The sequence below is a fragment of the Drosophila suzukii genome, chromosome 2L, assembly GCF_043229965.1.
Source record: "Drosophila suzukii chromosome 2L, CBGP_Dsuzu_IsoJpt1.0, whole genome shotgun sequence".
Taxonomy (NCBI): domain Eukaryota; kingdom Metazoa; phylum Arthropoda; class Insecta; order Diptera; family Drosophilidae; genus Drosophila; species Drosophila suzukii.
The window spans coordinates 13,916,716-13,931,568 of NC_092080.1; the positions used below are offsets into that span (position 1 = coordinate 13,916,716).

The following is a 14,853-nucleotide window of genomic DNA, read 5'->3' on the forward strand; positions in this document are numbered from 1 at the left end:
AAAATCGAATGACATATCAAAAAACTGTAATAATGGCGGAGTAAGGATTAAAATAATAATATAACCAGAATCACTATAAAACAATATTATACAAAATTAAACTAAATGGATTTAAATCATAAAATTAAACCCTTTTTAAAATTAATGCATACACCGTGGCAAAAAACGGAGTTTTACGTTAATATGCTTCAATAAAATTTATTGATCAAAACATTTTCAGTTAAGAATGCTTTGATCAATAAAAAAATGAATAAAAATCCAAATAAAACACAATCAAACTGCTTTTTTATAATTCGGAGTTTAAAAGCAAATCTGATAAACAATAACTATAATGTAGTTTTCTACAATAAAACAATGTAACAAATTAAAAAGAATCAGTATCTTATAAAATATTTTATTTCAAAAGCATATTTAACAACTTTAATTTAAATATATATTTCAATATAATTTCTCCCCATTATTCTTCTTATTTGCCAACATCATTTTAACCAAAAACCGAGCCAATAAAACTACCCAGAAAATCCTTAAACACCAAACCACCCAGCAAAAAGGACTACACCAAGGACCTTTTTCTCTCTGGCAAATTGAGGTAGTAGGTTGTATAGTAGTAATTACAAATCATACTATACAATGTGCTAGCTTTCTTTGCTTGACTACAAGCCACAATTGATTAAAACTCCCAATCAATTGCACCACCAACTCAACCCACTCCCAGCCATACAAAAGTTGGCGGTGCAAGACAATTTGATTGTGGACAACAAGAATAGTGTTTTAAGCCAGACCTTCGTTGAAATTTCATTACGAATGCCTTGGACTTTTAAATGCAACCGGGCGTATGTAAATATTGGCATTAGTGACATGTGCAAATGTTTGTATGGCTGATTCCCTGAGACCCTAACTTGTGACTTTTAATACCAGTTTCACAAGTTTTGATCTCCGGTATTGGACGCAAACTTGCTGATGTTAGTAAAAAAAACGAAGGCATATCCAAAAGCTGACCGAGGGCGGTATTATCGGAAGTAATGCAATAACTTTTCAGAAGGTAAAGGTCTACACAAAACTAATGAAAATCACATACCCTAAGATTCAAGTTTCTTTGACAGACATGCAGTTCGGCTGGTTATGGAATCTTGGAGAATAACTTTCGGATTTAATTGACCGAAGTTCCAGAAAAGTTCATCTTATACGTTGACACCGCGAGCTTTACTTTATTTCGGAAACTACACTCGAATTTAAGATATGAAAACGTAAAATTTTGTTTTAAAGGCGAATTCTTAAAATCCGTGTTTATTTTAATTTTTACTCCGATCTAGTACATAAGAAATATAAAAATTTTAATTAATTTTTTATTGACCCATACGTCATAATATTTTCGGTTATTACACTCGTTACTCGTAGACTAAAAAGGTATTTTGTATTCCCTCTAATATGTATATATTCTTGATTAGGATCAAGCCATGTCCAAAAGTCTGTCCGTATGAATGCTGGGGTCTCGGAAACTTTAAAAATTAGATAGTTGGGATTAATTAAACAGATTCTATGGATTTGAAAGCAGCGCAAGTGTTTTTCGGTGGGATGCTACGCCCACTCTACGAGCTTTGTCTGGCGCCCACATTTTTAGAGATTTTCTCTCAGTGTGAATTGAAATATATTTTACTGATCAATACCTATCTAAATGCTGAAAATGGTACCAATCGCATTGTTATTTTGAAAGTTATGCCAAACTAAGTTAAAGAGGTGTTGGCATGGTCAGTAGTACCGCTGCCATCCGCTAGGTGCCGTGGCGCTGGCATTGATGTTTTATGGCGCTCCAATAGAATTGCCCTGTAATTTTATTTTATTTGAATTTTAAAACAGATTAATGGGTATCTGATAGTTGAGGCACTTGATTATAGCGTTTCCTTTTGTTTTTATTTTATATTTTCAAGTCATTTTATAAATTAATTAGTTAATATTCTTTTCATTAAGTATATTAGTTTTATCTAGTTTATTTAATGTTGTGATTTTATTGTTTTGGTTTAACCCCATTCCCAGTCAATGAATTCCATTTAAATTATTTATCTATAAAAAATCTTTATTGTAAACCCAATGATGTCGTCTACTAAAACCATCACTTAAACCACACAGTAATGTACATGATTTTGATGTATTTAAACTATAAGCTACCTCTAAGATCTAAAGATACAATGTGAGAAAGATTTGAATAAATCGATACAAGTTATGATTTTGATCTGAACAATTTCATTGTCAAGAGAGTACAAAACATATGTATTGAATGTTGTATTGAATGGGGGATTATGGTTCACTGATGCGTGCATTTGTCCTTGGACTTCTTTTTACGATCTTCACTTGAATTTGATCGTCGAGTACCCTGAATTGGCATGTAAGGCGGCGTGGGACTGGCACTTTGATCTGCAATGGGAATATACATCAATATATAGCGATACATTTCAGGGATAAAGTTTTTATACATATATACCGAAATTGCCGGACTTGGAGTATTTCATGTGGGGCGATATGTCCTGACCGCTCAGATTGGAACTGTCATGCGAACCGGCCTCGGATCCATAATGCTCGGATCTGTAAGGAAAAAGATATAATAATTTTATTACAATAAAAAGGCTTAAGGTAGGTATGAGGTATACACAGAAAAATATATCTAAGATCATTGTTCTTGAATTGGGAACATTCGTTCTTAAAATCCGTGTAAGTTCAATTTCAATATCAATTTTCTCAATAATAGAACAAAATGGTGAGAAGAGAAAAGTTAAATTGAGTTTATTTAACCACTTTTTGATTAGTATACACTACGGACTGAACTAATAGTTTAATTGTTGAGATATACAATGTACATAAATCAACTTAAAAATGTCGTTCTATTTTTAAGTACATTTTCAACTCAGATGAGAGCGCTAGAATTTTCTCTGTGATAGATCTTGTAAAATGAATAGTTTAACTGAATGTCCAAGTGGAACATTTTCTTGATAATTAAATAAGAAATATTAAATTTTATATATTACAAGAAATAATCATATATTTTATCATTTCACAAGATATTTTACAAATTCAACTAAATTAAAATGTTTATTTGTGGTTGTACTTGGACTTCACACTCACCTTGTCATGGAATTGTGGTTCTGAAGTTGTTGCACCGCCTCTGCTGCCATGTGTAGTGAAACAGGCCTTGGTCCTGGCCTACAACTGTCCACGGGCAGAGTGTAGATATCGTCTTCTCCCCTAATGGGTGCCATGTTCCTCTGCTGCCTCTGCATGGAGCTGTGATTGGAGCCCGAGCCCCCATCTCTGGTCAGGCTGCCATTGGTCAAAGGTCCATTGTGTGGTCGCTGTTCACGACTATTGTTGAGCACATCTATGGGATTCGAGTAGGCCTCCACATCGATGTCGGCCTGTGAATGATTGGCATTGCTGGAAAGGCAATCCGGGGGCAGCGGCAGCATAGGACCACAATAAGAATTGGTGCCACAGAGCAGACTACCGTTTCCATTGGCAGCCTCTGCGGCTTCCTTCTGCTGAGTTTTTCGCAGACGAGCTTTCTCCTTGGCCCGCTTGGCTTTGGCCTTCTCCTAAAAAGGCAGATTGAGGTGGTATTTCAACATTAGGTGTACACAAAAAAATAAATGAAAGCAGTTAACTGAATATAAGAATATTGGTATACAAATGTAGTGCTCATGATATGAACAGACATGAAAATAGCTAAATAAAGATGTTAATTGAAACATGCTTTGCAAAATAAGACTGCATTGTTTTGGTTTTTTTGTTATTTTAAATTTACCTTTCTTATTCCTAAATAGTTGTATCTATAGCAAAACGAATTCTTTGAATTCATCTGTAATTTGGGTAGTGGGGTAGAATTTAGATTCAGGAAATATTAATATTATTGGTAAAAGTTTGCATCGCATGGGATGATTATAATCTCCTACCCTAAGTATACGGTTTTTCAAGCTCAGAAACGTTATCCTTAATAACATTTTTTAGGAAGAGTAGTGGAATCGTATAAGGCATTTATTTTGACCTTGCTAGTCCTAAATAGCTTTATACATATTTGTATTATTATAATAAATTTAGCTTATGTATATTTGCTTAGTATTTATAAGGAAAGTTTCCTAACCTTTAAAAAAATGTTAACTAGTTAAGATATATTTATACATTTTTTAATATTTTTCGACAACCATATCTTTTAAGTTGGATCGTTTTTTATTCCTAATAATATCTTATGACCATATCTTACATATTTGCTCGAATTGCTATTTTAGATTATCATAGAAATTCTTACCCTGTCCTGCAGCATTTTGGCCAGCTCCTTGTCCTGAGCCTCGATCGCCAGCAGACGATCCCTGTGCTCCTGGCCCACACATTCCTTGGACTCGATGGCCTGCAGTCGGCGAGCCAGCAACTGTAATATCAAAATGTTATAAGACACACCCAATTGAAGCCAGCTTTTTGTGGAGTCACCTCATCCTTCTGCTCCTGCTTGAGTTTCTTGCTCATCTCCTGGATCTCCTCCATGGGCAGTCCGATCTCTCGCAGGCTCGCATAATCGCAGGGATCCACATAGAGTTCGATGTCATCGGCGTGTTGCTGCATGTGTCTCTCAGCTGCCTTGGCCGATCCAGATCCCGATCCAGTTCCATTTCCCAAGCCAAAATTGCCCACCAGTTGATCGTATTTCTCGGGTGACAATTTCTGAAATTTCGGTTCGGTTCTTAGGAGATTTTCGTGTGACGGGGAGCGTTGTTTCAGGAGTGATGTTGCAGCTGCATCGACAACACTGCCCGATGTTGCTGCCGTGCAGCCCGTGACAGCGATATTGTAGTCGCGTATGCTGTCAGCAACATCGGCATAGTCCACCAGCTCATCGATGTCAGCTGAGTGTGCGGTGTGTGTGGGTGGGTGCTGAGTTATGGATGGAGTGCTGGGCATGTTAGTTGTTGCAGTTGTGGTCGGATTTGTTGGTGGACGACGTGCCGGCGATGATGATTGATGTGGCTGCTGCTGCTGTTGCTGCTGCTGCTGTTGTGCATGATGAAAACGTGAGTGATGTTGCTGTTGCTGCTGCTGGTGTTGCGATGATAAGACATCACTCACCAACAGCTGATTGTGTGCCTGTACATTTCTAGTGGGGGTTGTGCATGTTGCTGCTGCTGCCGCTGGCAAATCTACAATATTTGGTATAAGCGATAATCCTACATAGTTGTCTGTTTGTGAAAAGTGTTGCTGCTGCAGTTGCAACGGTTGCTGCTGCTGCTGCTGGTGTTGCTGACTGTGATATCTAGCCTGCTGTGAGGTGCTCGCCTCTGGCTGATGTTGCTGCTGCTGTTGTTGCAGGTGTATACTTGCTTTGGCGGGACGTGGCGGCGGACGGCTCCTGTCTCGTGTTGCTGGCGGCGGCACAGGCGGCAAATTAACATAGATTTCCTGCAATCGAGTTAATCACTCAAGGGACATGATGATACGAAGAAATGCAAGGCACTCACCTGCATTTGCTTGGCTATTAGCTCGCTCTGTTGCAGCTCCTTTTGCTGCTGCTCCTGCAGATCACGTTCCAGTTTGTCAGCAATTTCTTTGGCCACTCGCTTGTCATGCTCCTCCCTGTTGAGATATTGTGATTAGTTCCTTTGAAAATGTAGAATGCATGACTTTCAAAAATTTTGGTCTCTGAATATCTTTGATTTTGGTTACTACAATATATTACCATTACTGAACACAAAATGAGTAATTACGAAAACCTTAAAATGTTTCAAAAGGTCAAAAGGAGTTAATCAAAAATTTATGCTAACATGTTAGCAACAATTTTTGTAATTTGTTGACCATTAAAAATAGTGTAAGTACAAACAAATAAACAAATAACTTTATCATTTTCATTTTACATTGCAAGTCACTCAAAAACCCAACAAACAAAATGACCTAAGGCGTCAGAACAATTATTTAAGTGGGATAATGATTTTAAAGCTTATTTTACAATAATAAAATGCCCTTTGAATTTATTTTTAACTGTTTTCAGCACTCAGGCTGTAGTTTCAGACCCTAAAAATTATATATATTGTTGATCAGGATCCCTAGACGAGTCAAAATGGGAAACAACCGATTTGGGGCATGAATACTTCCATTTCCCTCGCACTGACCTTATCGGATTCTTGCATTTTTTGTGCTTTGATTAAGAATTGAAAAAATTTATTGATTTAGTCTTTCCAAGGCTTATTTTTTCTCATTTTGATTTTTTTGGTATAGTTAGGACTTACTGTTCAGTTAGACGTCTTCTGTAGGCATCTACCCTTCGCTGGGCATGTTCCTTTTCCTTGATCTGTTCGTGCAGGGCAGTTGGGAAATCCTCGCGTACCACAGCGTTTCTGTACCGATTTCCCTTGTAGAAGTCATTAACTGGGGGAAATGATTGTATGCATTAGTTTAATGGTCAAACATTAGTCCCCCTCTGGTACTTACTCTCTTGGGACTGGAGTTTGTAGGCCAAAGCGCCATCCTCACGCACGAGCCACTCCTTGCACACTGCAATGCGGAAACGATAGAAAAAAGCATTTGTGAGTACCTTGAATCACCTTTTTTTTATGGCAGTTAATTACAGTATCTAATGACAAGTGATATTTAATGCGGAACCTATCGGATTACCGATCAAATCCCTATAGAAGCCCTGCAATATCGTAAAAATCTGTTTGCTCCACTTGATGCCTCGGTAAACCGATGAGTCACCTTCGAGATGCAGTCTTTCGAATTGGGGACAGAACCGGGCTCGAACAAAGGAATTCCATTGAAGATGTAATGCAGCTGGAGTGGGGGATTATTTTTTAAGGAGTTGGGACAGCATTTTGATCGATTTAACCGAGCATAGAGCGATCTCAGTTCGCTGATAAGGGAAAGCGTGGTATAAACTTCCTCTTAATTGTGTGTGTAGAATTTTGGTTGGGGTTCGCTTGGGGTTATTTATATGTTTTTGTTATTTTGCTTTGTGGTTCCAGTTCGGTCGTGTGCTCATGTGTTTACACAGAGGAAAAATATCTGTTAGATTTAATAACTTTATAATTTAATTATTTTTAAAATATATGTTGATTGATTCGACCGAAAGATAAGTTGATTTTGTTTTGATATGAAAAGAACACAAGTAAAAATAGTCTTTTTGTGCAAAACATAAGGCTCTCTGGTATTTAAATTAAAAACATTTTGAAAATTAACATGACATATTTGGTTTGAGGATTTGTTTTCTGTGTACAAATACACGATCCACGCAATTGGAACCGTCTGGTTTGGTGTTCTGGTCTGTGTTTAAGTTGCTGTCATTTATCATTTCATTTAGTTGGGGAGCCTCGACTCTCAGTCACTGTCTCTGGAAAGTGGAAGTGTGGCAAAGTGGGAAAGTTGTTGGCCCGATGAGACTATGAGTTGTATCTTCAAGTACGTCTTGTTTTCGGATTGATAGTTCGTATCTAGGTAGATATGCAAGGTATATGATGACTGACAATGACAGCAGAGAGCCAGTATGTAGAAAACTAATTAGATTTCTCTTGAATTTATTATATTTATATTTTATTGTATTATTTTGATATGATAAATAAAAAAATGCTCCCCTTTTGTTGCCCTCACATTTTAAAAATGAATGTTAATTTGCGCACCTGATTAGATCTTTTCAGTAACTCAAGTATGTGTTTTTCAAGTTCTCAACACTTATGTTATCACTCTTAATTACTTTTGACCCCATAATTTCCTTGGCTTCCCACACTTGTAGTTCCATTAGGTTCTTCCTTTCAGTGCATCTATTAACATACATAACTTCCTTATCGCTACACTCCGATCTCCCCACAATGGCTCTAATTTAAAGGTTCTTTGACTTGACAGTTGTCAACTGGCAATTAGTCGACCTCTGACCCTTGATTTCTACGCAATTAGGGCGAGTGCAATTAGAACACTCTAGTTGAAAATGAATTATGGTTCGGACTCTCAGTGCAGCTAATGCACTTAGAGGCGATTTTACTTAATTAACTGCATTGAAACGAAACTGCAACCGCAGCAGGCAGAACAGAGATGTTGGGGCATCGCACTGGCAGACATAATCAATTTAGTTGTTTGATTTCTGACTGCACATAAACACTATATACCCGTAAGTACATAGCTAAGCGGATTCTATATATGCGCGGGCATGCTGCTAAAAGAAAAAAAAAACGTATTTTGTGCCGCTGCATAAACTAAAAAACAAAGTATTTTTTTGCAAACTCGCACTTTTTCTGGCCCGCTCGGTCTGCTGAGTGGTTCGGCCTGATTGCTCAGCTCAGGTTGCTTACCCCGCCTGCCCTCGAAACCCCATCTTAAACTTTTTTACCACTCCCCCTTGGCCAACTCAACACTATGTTTATACCCTAGAAGTGTGTGGTAATTCAAGACAGTTGTTTGCAATGATTTACAAAAAAATTGGGATTATATATACATGGGGTATCATGCATCTTAATATGATCTCGCTGACTTGGCAAAATATGTTCACTTCTTTAGATTTAGGAGAAATAAAATGGTAGATATACTTATTTGTTTGGCTTATTTAAGTACTTTGAAGTCTCTATGAAATATATAAGTATATTTAATTCATTTAAGATTTTTTATAACATACGTCTTTTTGATTCGGGATTTAATTTATAATGTGTTCCACAAATGGAAAGCTTTATTTATATTTAATACATAAAAAGTTTTTGTTTAAGTAATAGGGAGATTATCAAGAACAAATCAATTAAAAATCATAGACCACTTAGTTTGAGACTTCAAAAGGGTATGTCAATCTTCGATTGTTTTCAAATTGAGCCTCAGTTCTTGCTATTTTGCGCTTTCAGCATATAACTTACAAAGTCTCGAATAAGTGCCAGTTTGTGTGTATATGATTTTCTTGTTGTTCCTACGTCTCTGCGCTTTTGCTTTATAATTCTCCGGGCAAGCGCGGCTTTTTATTATGCACAACGGGTAAAATACGAAAACAAATCATATGGCACGAAAAAAAAATGTATATACTCATATATGGAGGAAAAACAAAGAAAACCTGTGCTGAAATTAGCTTACTGTACTCCATACGCTGGCCGTTAAATAGTGTTTCTTTTTTTAGAGTAAGAGAGGAAATGACCGAGGCATAAAAATCGCACAGCATATAAGTCTTGGAAAATTATTGCTAGTGCCATTTGAATTCGCCAGTTGCTATAAACTCACACGACAAATTTGAAATTCCTTCGATTTCCTGTTCCGTCAGCTGACAGCTGACTTATTGCGACTGTCCATATGGGGGGAAAATAGAATATTTAACTGGCCCTGGAACGGGTTTTCGCCAAAAAATAAAAACAGTTAACCTTTGCTGGCCCAAAAATTCACACCACAATGGGTGGTGCAATGTGGGTCACAAAAGCATTTTATTGACTTGACCAAAAAACGGAGGTCCGAGAACGGGTTAGTAAGTCAACAAATGCATGATTCATGGGTCTTGAGATTTCTGAAGAATTCTCTCCACGGGGGAGGAAGACCCGACGGGGAGGGGAGGTATTTTGGGTAAAAATCAGCTGGGTGAAGGTTGATCGAAAGTTGTTGATACGGGCTTTTTGTTTGTTTTCAAGTTCTAAAGAATCTTCTGATTGAATTTTTTGATTGAGATATATAATATGGACTCTTTCTTGCTCTATAAATATATAACATTTCAAAGGATTGTTTATTGTCAATGGAATATGAACACAAAATGAACACAAATTTAGACAAATAATTAAAATTGGTTTGTTGCCATTGGAATATGAACATAATTTTATAATATTTAATTGTTGTCTTAAACGAATTTATGTGACTTACACAATTAATTTTACAAATATGTTTTCATTGGTTATTGATAATAATAGCGGAAAACCATTAAATAAAATTTTTTAAGTTATTAATGCAATCATAAAATAAGTGTTTAAAGTGCTTGTATGATATTCATTTATTTAGTTTTATGAAATAACTATGGGTATTTACTTTCCCTTCCAATAAACCCAGTTAAATGGGGCACTAAATTATTTACATATGTGCAGCAACAATTGTTTAGCTGCCGTTTCCCTGCTATTTGGCCAAGCTGTGTGCACTGCAACCTTTACAAACTCGCCTGCCACATTCAATTAACCTTGTTGGCCAGTCGATTTACAGTTCGCAGCGTTTTCGTCTGGGCCTTTCTGCATTTGGAGGGCTTCACCACCACCTTACTTTCAGCTCGGTTTTCCCCCATTTCTCCCATTCAGATTCTCTTTGATTGGCAACCAAGTTCAAATGGTTGAGCACGCATGAATGGTCTGGCGATCGCGTGAAGAGTTACACAACCCGAGATGGTAATGAATATATAAACCTATGCATATGCATAAATAAAAAAAAAAACTATAAACAAGTGTGGAAAGCCAAAATTAGAAAGCAGTTTGACGGGAAAATTTATGAGAGAGCCCCCGAACAAAATCCAGGAAAATATGTGTGCGCGGCGGGAAAAAAATGCTGTTGACGCTTGACGACGACTGCAACTGCAACTGCAACAGCGGCGAAGAAGCGGCGCGGCGCCGAAAGTGGAAAAACCTGACTCAAGGTTGTTGAACATGCCACTGCCACTGGACGAGAAATGCGGCCTGCAATGTCGACTATTTGAATGTTGCATCTGACAGATACAGATACGCCTCAGATACAGATACACACACACTGCAGTATATTTAGCCAGCCTTACATTGACCTTAGCCTGGCTGCAACATCTCTAGTTTATGTTACATTCAAATGAACTCACATTTCGGGTTCAGTTTCGGTTTCCGTTGATTGATTGAATTGCCTCGCAGGCACTCACAATCCAAGTTATGCACACCGAAAGCAGAAAGGCCAATAATTGTCTATTTGATGGTTATATTTTATGGCAACAAAGCAAAGCCCAAAAATTAGCTTAATTTCGGTTTCATGCTACGATACTTATGAATTTAGACAGGCAAGCTTTCACTGTTTTTGAAAAGAGGAAGTAAGCCTATTAGCTCGCCAATTTGTGTTTGCAACTAATGGATCATGAGTCGTATGGGTTCTTCATTATCATTATTTATTTATTTTTCCACGTCGGTTAAGCAGTTGTAAGTATTGGCAAACAGTCTGATTAAATATTTACTGTTCATAATAGTTATATTGGATACTTTTTTAGCACTAAGAATTGTGACTCATAGTTTTTAGCTGGGTTGAAATGTGAATATTAAATATTTAATAGTTAAAAAAATATTATATTTTCCCTAATGACATTATACTCGTTTTAAGATGCTTACAAAGTACCTGGGTATTAGCTAAAGGCTAAATAAAACATTAGATCAGACTACATTATCTCACCGATGAATGCAAATAGGTCGAGGAGCAATAAAAACCCCATGTGTTCTTAACATTACCTAAACTTGTGTTCTAAATACAAGTGCAATTTTCTCCATATAACTTTTCAGTTTATTTAGAGTTTCATTTGCAAGCACCAGCACTTAAGGTGGATAGCCCAACTCCTTGGAAACTCCATTATTTGGGCTTCTGGAAGAGTTGTTTTATAGGCCACCGCAAGTCATGACAAAGCGATATAAAAGGGGCAAAAAAGAGTGGGGCTTGAGTTTCCTTTAAGTGCTATCCCCATAGAAATGTTAAGAGCCAAATCCAAATGGAGGAGACCTCTTTCCTGGCACTCGCACATCCTGTCATCGTGGCCTGGCGAGTGAATCATTCCTGGCATGCGAGCAAAAAAAGAAATAAACTGCATTCAGGCGGCTCGTCATGCAACTGCTGCTGTTTCTGTTGCTGTTGGGGCTGCTGGGCCCCTTCCCATCATAGCCCCCTCCTGAAAAGAAACCCCTTCACTTGTCAGTCAGCCTGGTTGGCAAAAAAAAAAGAGGCCAGCAGTTGAGTGAGTTTCAGTTGGAGGCACGGCTATTTCAAACCGAGGGCCGACTCTTTGTGGGGGTCTTTTGTCATGCGTGCTTGGGCGCAAATGAAGCGGCTGCAATCCCCTTGGCTAACCGTCAGCTGTTGCCTGCTGCACGCGCTGTATCTTTAAGATACAAATGCTCGGAGTCAGCCTTTTTGCATATCTGCACTGGAGAAAAACCTCAGGAAAATCGGTTAACAACTGGGTACCTAAGCAGCATACCATTTGAATATAGGCACCTAATAAGCAAAGAATAAAACATATTATTTTTATAAAATTGTTATTTATTTTTATATAACATACACAACATTTAATGGAAATTTTAAATTTGGTAAATAATGTTTTCAGATTTATTACTTGGTACTAATAAATTAGTGATTATATCATTATATCATAGCGATCGTTAAGATTTGAAAAGAAAAATATCACGGATAGCAAATTTTGAGAATCTTGTATCAGTTAATAAATGATTTATGTATATATTATCTTTCTAAGTGTATCCATTAAATGGAAAGTGCTTGCGGCAATCATTTTTTTGCACCTCCAAAAAGAAAAAAACAGTGAATATTTTCCCTTTCTGTAGCGGGGATCGCTCGGCTTCCCCTCGATTGCTCTAAAAGAAAACTATATAAGAGCTCGGTGTTTGTTTATTTTTCAACTGAAATTTCTTCTTCACAGCTTTGTCCGCTTTCGGTCGTTGGTCTGAACTATGCGGTTTCCTCAGCTGCTGACTGGCGGCCTTTGTTTTTGTTTATCGTCTCAAAAAGACTTTCAAAACCCCAAAAAAAGAGGGAACTTGCCAACTTCTTGCGATTGTGGCTGAGCGTCGTGAAAGTTTTTTCAGCTCGTGTCTTCTGTGTATTATTTTTTCTTCTTTTGGACAATCTTTCGCATTAGCATAACAACAAATACTAAATGTGATCCCAAGAGATTTGCACAACAGCCATTTCTTTGTCATCGAGATTCCGTACTCGGTTTTCAATTAATTGAGCTTATTCAATGTGTTGAATGAGCCAGCTTTTCATGTTGTAACATTTTCCTATGCAAATGTTTTGATTATTACATAAGGTCAAGCCGAACGCGATAAGGGTAAACGTGCTCGATGGGGTTTGTTTACATCTGAACCAACAGAAAAATAGCTTATATTTTGAACCCCAAGGCACATACGACACTCGAGAAGTTCTGGGAACTTGAATGTTTGTTTTGGCTGATGTCGGCATTCAAAGATATCAAATCGGTGGAATGAATGAGGGTATAGGAAGTGCAAGAATAATTTTCGTTATGATGTGATCAAAGAGATTGCAAAACTATTTTTATGAATAGCTGGAAAATTCTTTAGTCATTTTCAATGATTTATTCACTTTTTTTGTTAAGAATTGTAGATATTAAATGATATTGAACAGTTCTATAAAATAAGGTAACAAATTACAGCGAAATTCCCAACTCCATTAGAACAAAAAAAACCAAATTGTTTACAAATGTCTCAGTGGTTATTCAATATACACATATTTCTTTAAAACTTAGAAATTTTTAAAGAAAAAAAAGGAATGTAACATTTTTTAAGAGATACTTAAGCAAAGGGAATGAAAAAAACCTCTTTAAAAAAACATTTGATCACAAGCCAGGGAATTTCGTTAAAGAAATACCCAGAGAGTTTAAATCTACCCTTGTAGAAACGTCGAAGAGGAATTCTAAAAGACCTCAAATTAATCACTTCTATGTAGTGCCCCTGCCCCTGATTTCTTCCCTCATCTCAATAGCCCCACTCAAACCCAATCAATTTCCAATTATCCAAGGCCCCGTACGAAATTGTTCATGTTCAACCAATTTCGAAATGGTTTGGTTTGGTTTGGTTCGGTTCTTAACCCATGCTTACCCTCATTAACATGTCCTGATCGGGGCAGCGCTTCCTTTGGTGGTGCGGCTGCTGTTGTGGTTGTGAAATTATTCATATCTTTCCCCAGCTCGCTTCCCCTGTCTCGTTCTAACTGGCTGCGGCTGTCTCTTTCGGTGGATCAAATCGCAATCGAATATCTGTATCTCGGTTCTAAAACAGGTGTTTAAAATTGGGTGCAGCCCAAGGACGCGCAGTCTTCCACTTGAGTGATTTTTTAAATATTGGTTTACTTGTTGAAGCGGGCTCGCACAAAAGATACAAAGATACACGTCGGATACAGAGCGTGAGTAAACTATATTTTCATCTAATTGCGTCGCTTTTGGGGGACTATTTCACTTTCACACTTCCACACGAGAAATAATTGTTATAATTCCACAATTTCCATCGACAACACGCGCGCAACGGCAGCTGCAATTCGGTTCGATTCGATTTAATTTTTGTATCTAAAAGATACGCGGCGGCCGTTGTTCCACGAAAACAGCAAAACAGCTCATTCAACAGCGAAAGCCGCTCAGCGAATGGATGTTGTTTGACTTGGCCATCCAGTCCAGCACACTGGAAGTAATAATAACACTGCAAGCGGCGCTGGAACCCGACTGGAAGCAGATACAAAAGTATCTCGCAAGCGGCACTGCAATGGAAGTGAGCGGATGAAGAGTGAGAGAGAGCGCGCTTGGAAGGGCTGGAAAACATGAGATTGAAAAGTGCTGCCAAGTTTTAAGAGCAGTGCAAAATTATATTCTAAAAAAGTGGTTAAACAAATAAAACAATTATTTTTAAATGCTACTTCTAATCTAGTTTAATAATTAATTTTTTTAATAGCATTCAAGACAGTAGTACTTTAACAAGAATAAAATATTTATGTATACAACATCAGTGCTGCCATTAATTGTGCTCTTTAGCGAAGACACGCACCCTCGCGATAGTATGACGAGTTGAACAAAATCGACACTAAGAGAAATTTTTGTGTAAGTAATGTGGTCCATATACTTCCAAATATTTTAAATTTTAAGTTAAACTAAAT

At 37.4% G+C, this 14,853-nt stretch overlaps 1 protein-coding gene and 1 long non-coding RNA gene across 7 annotated transcripts; one reads left to right on the plus strand and one right to left on the minus strand.

Annotated features, from left to right (window-relative positions):
* Nucleotides 1–139: 139 nt before the first annotated feature.
* Nucleotides 140–2,230, plus strand: LOC139353094 (uncharacterized). The gene is made up of 2 exons (XR_011604229.1): nucleotides 140–1,042; nucleotides 1,104–2,230. It is a non-coding gene; the product is annotated as an uncharacterized lncRNA (long non-coding RNA).
* On the minus strand, nucleotides 2,131–14,382 carry LOC108021468 (calponin homology domain-containing protein DDB_G0272472). Of its 6 annotated transcripts, none has more exons than XM_017090204.4 (11): nucleotides 13,809–14,381; nucleotides 6,463–6,525; nucleotides 6,261–6,399; nucleotides 5,496–5,610; nucleotides 5,107–5,436; nucleotides 4,474–4,704; nucleotides 4,295–4,414; nucleotides 3,794–3,847; nucleotides 3,118–3,584; nucleotides 2,472–2,580; nucleotides 2,131–2,412 (listed from the first exon to the last, which is right to left on the minus strand). In XM_017090204.4, exons 1-11 carry the CDS (start codon nucleotides 13,882–13,884, stop codon nucleotides 2,296–2,298), a joined length of 1,821 nt encoding a protein of 606 aa, XP_016945693.3. In that variant the 5' UTR covers nucleotides 13,885–14,381; the 3' UTR covers nucleotides 2,131–2,295. The 6 variants fall into 6 exon arrangements, with proteins under 6 accessions (XP_016945693.3, XP_016945694.3, XP_016945695.3 ...); XM_017090205.4 differs by having other exon boundaries at nucleotides 5,209–5,436; nucleotides 13,809–14,380; XM_017090206.4 differs by having other exon boundaries at nucleotides 5,359–5,436; nucleotides 13,809–14,379.
* Between the last annotated feature and the right edge of the window lie 471 nt (nucleotides 14,383–14,853).

Coding starts and splice junctions, on each gene's coding strand:
- LOC108021468 (XM_017090201.4), bottom strand. CDS start 13,884: ATGAATAATTTCACAACCACAACAGCAGCCGCACCACCAAAGGAAGCG. Junction 5,437..5,495: donor TAATAGCCAAGCAAATGCAG/GTGAGTGCCTTG, acceptor ACTCGATTGCAG/GAAATCTATGTTAATTTGCC. Junction 2,581..3,117: donor AACCACAATTCCATGACAAG/GTGAGTGTGAAG, acceptor TTTTCCTTACAG/ATCCGAGCATTATGGATCCG.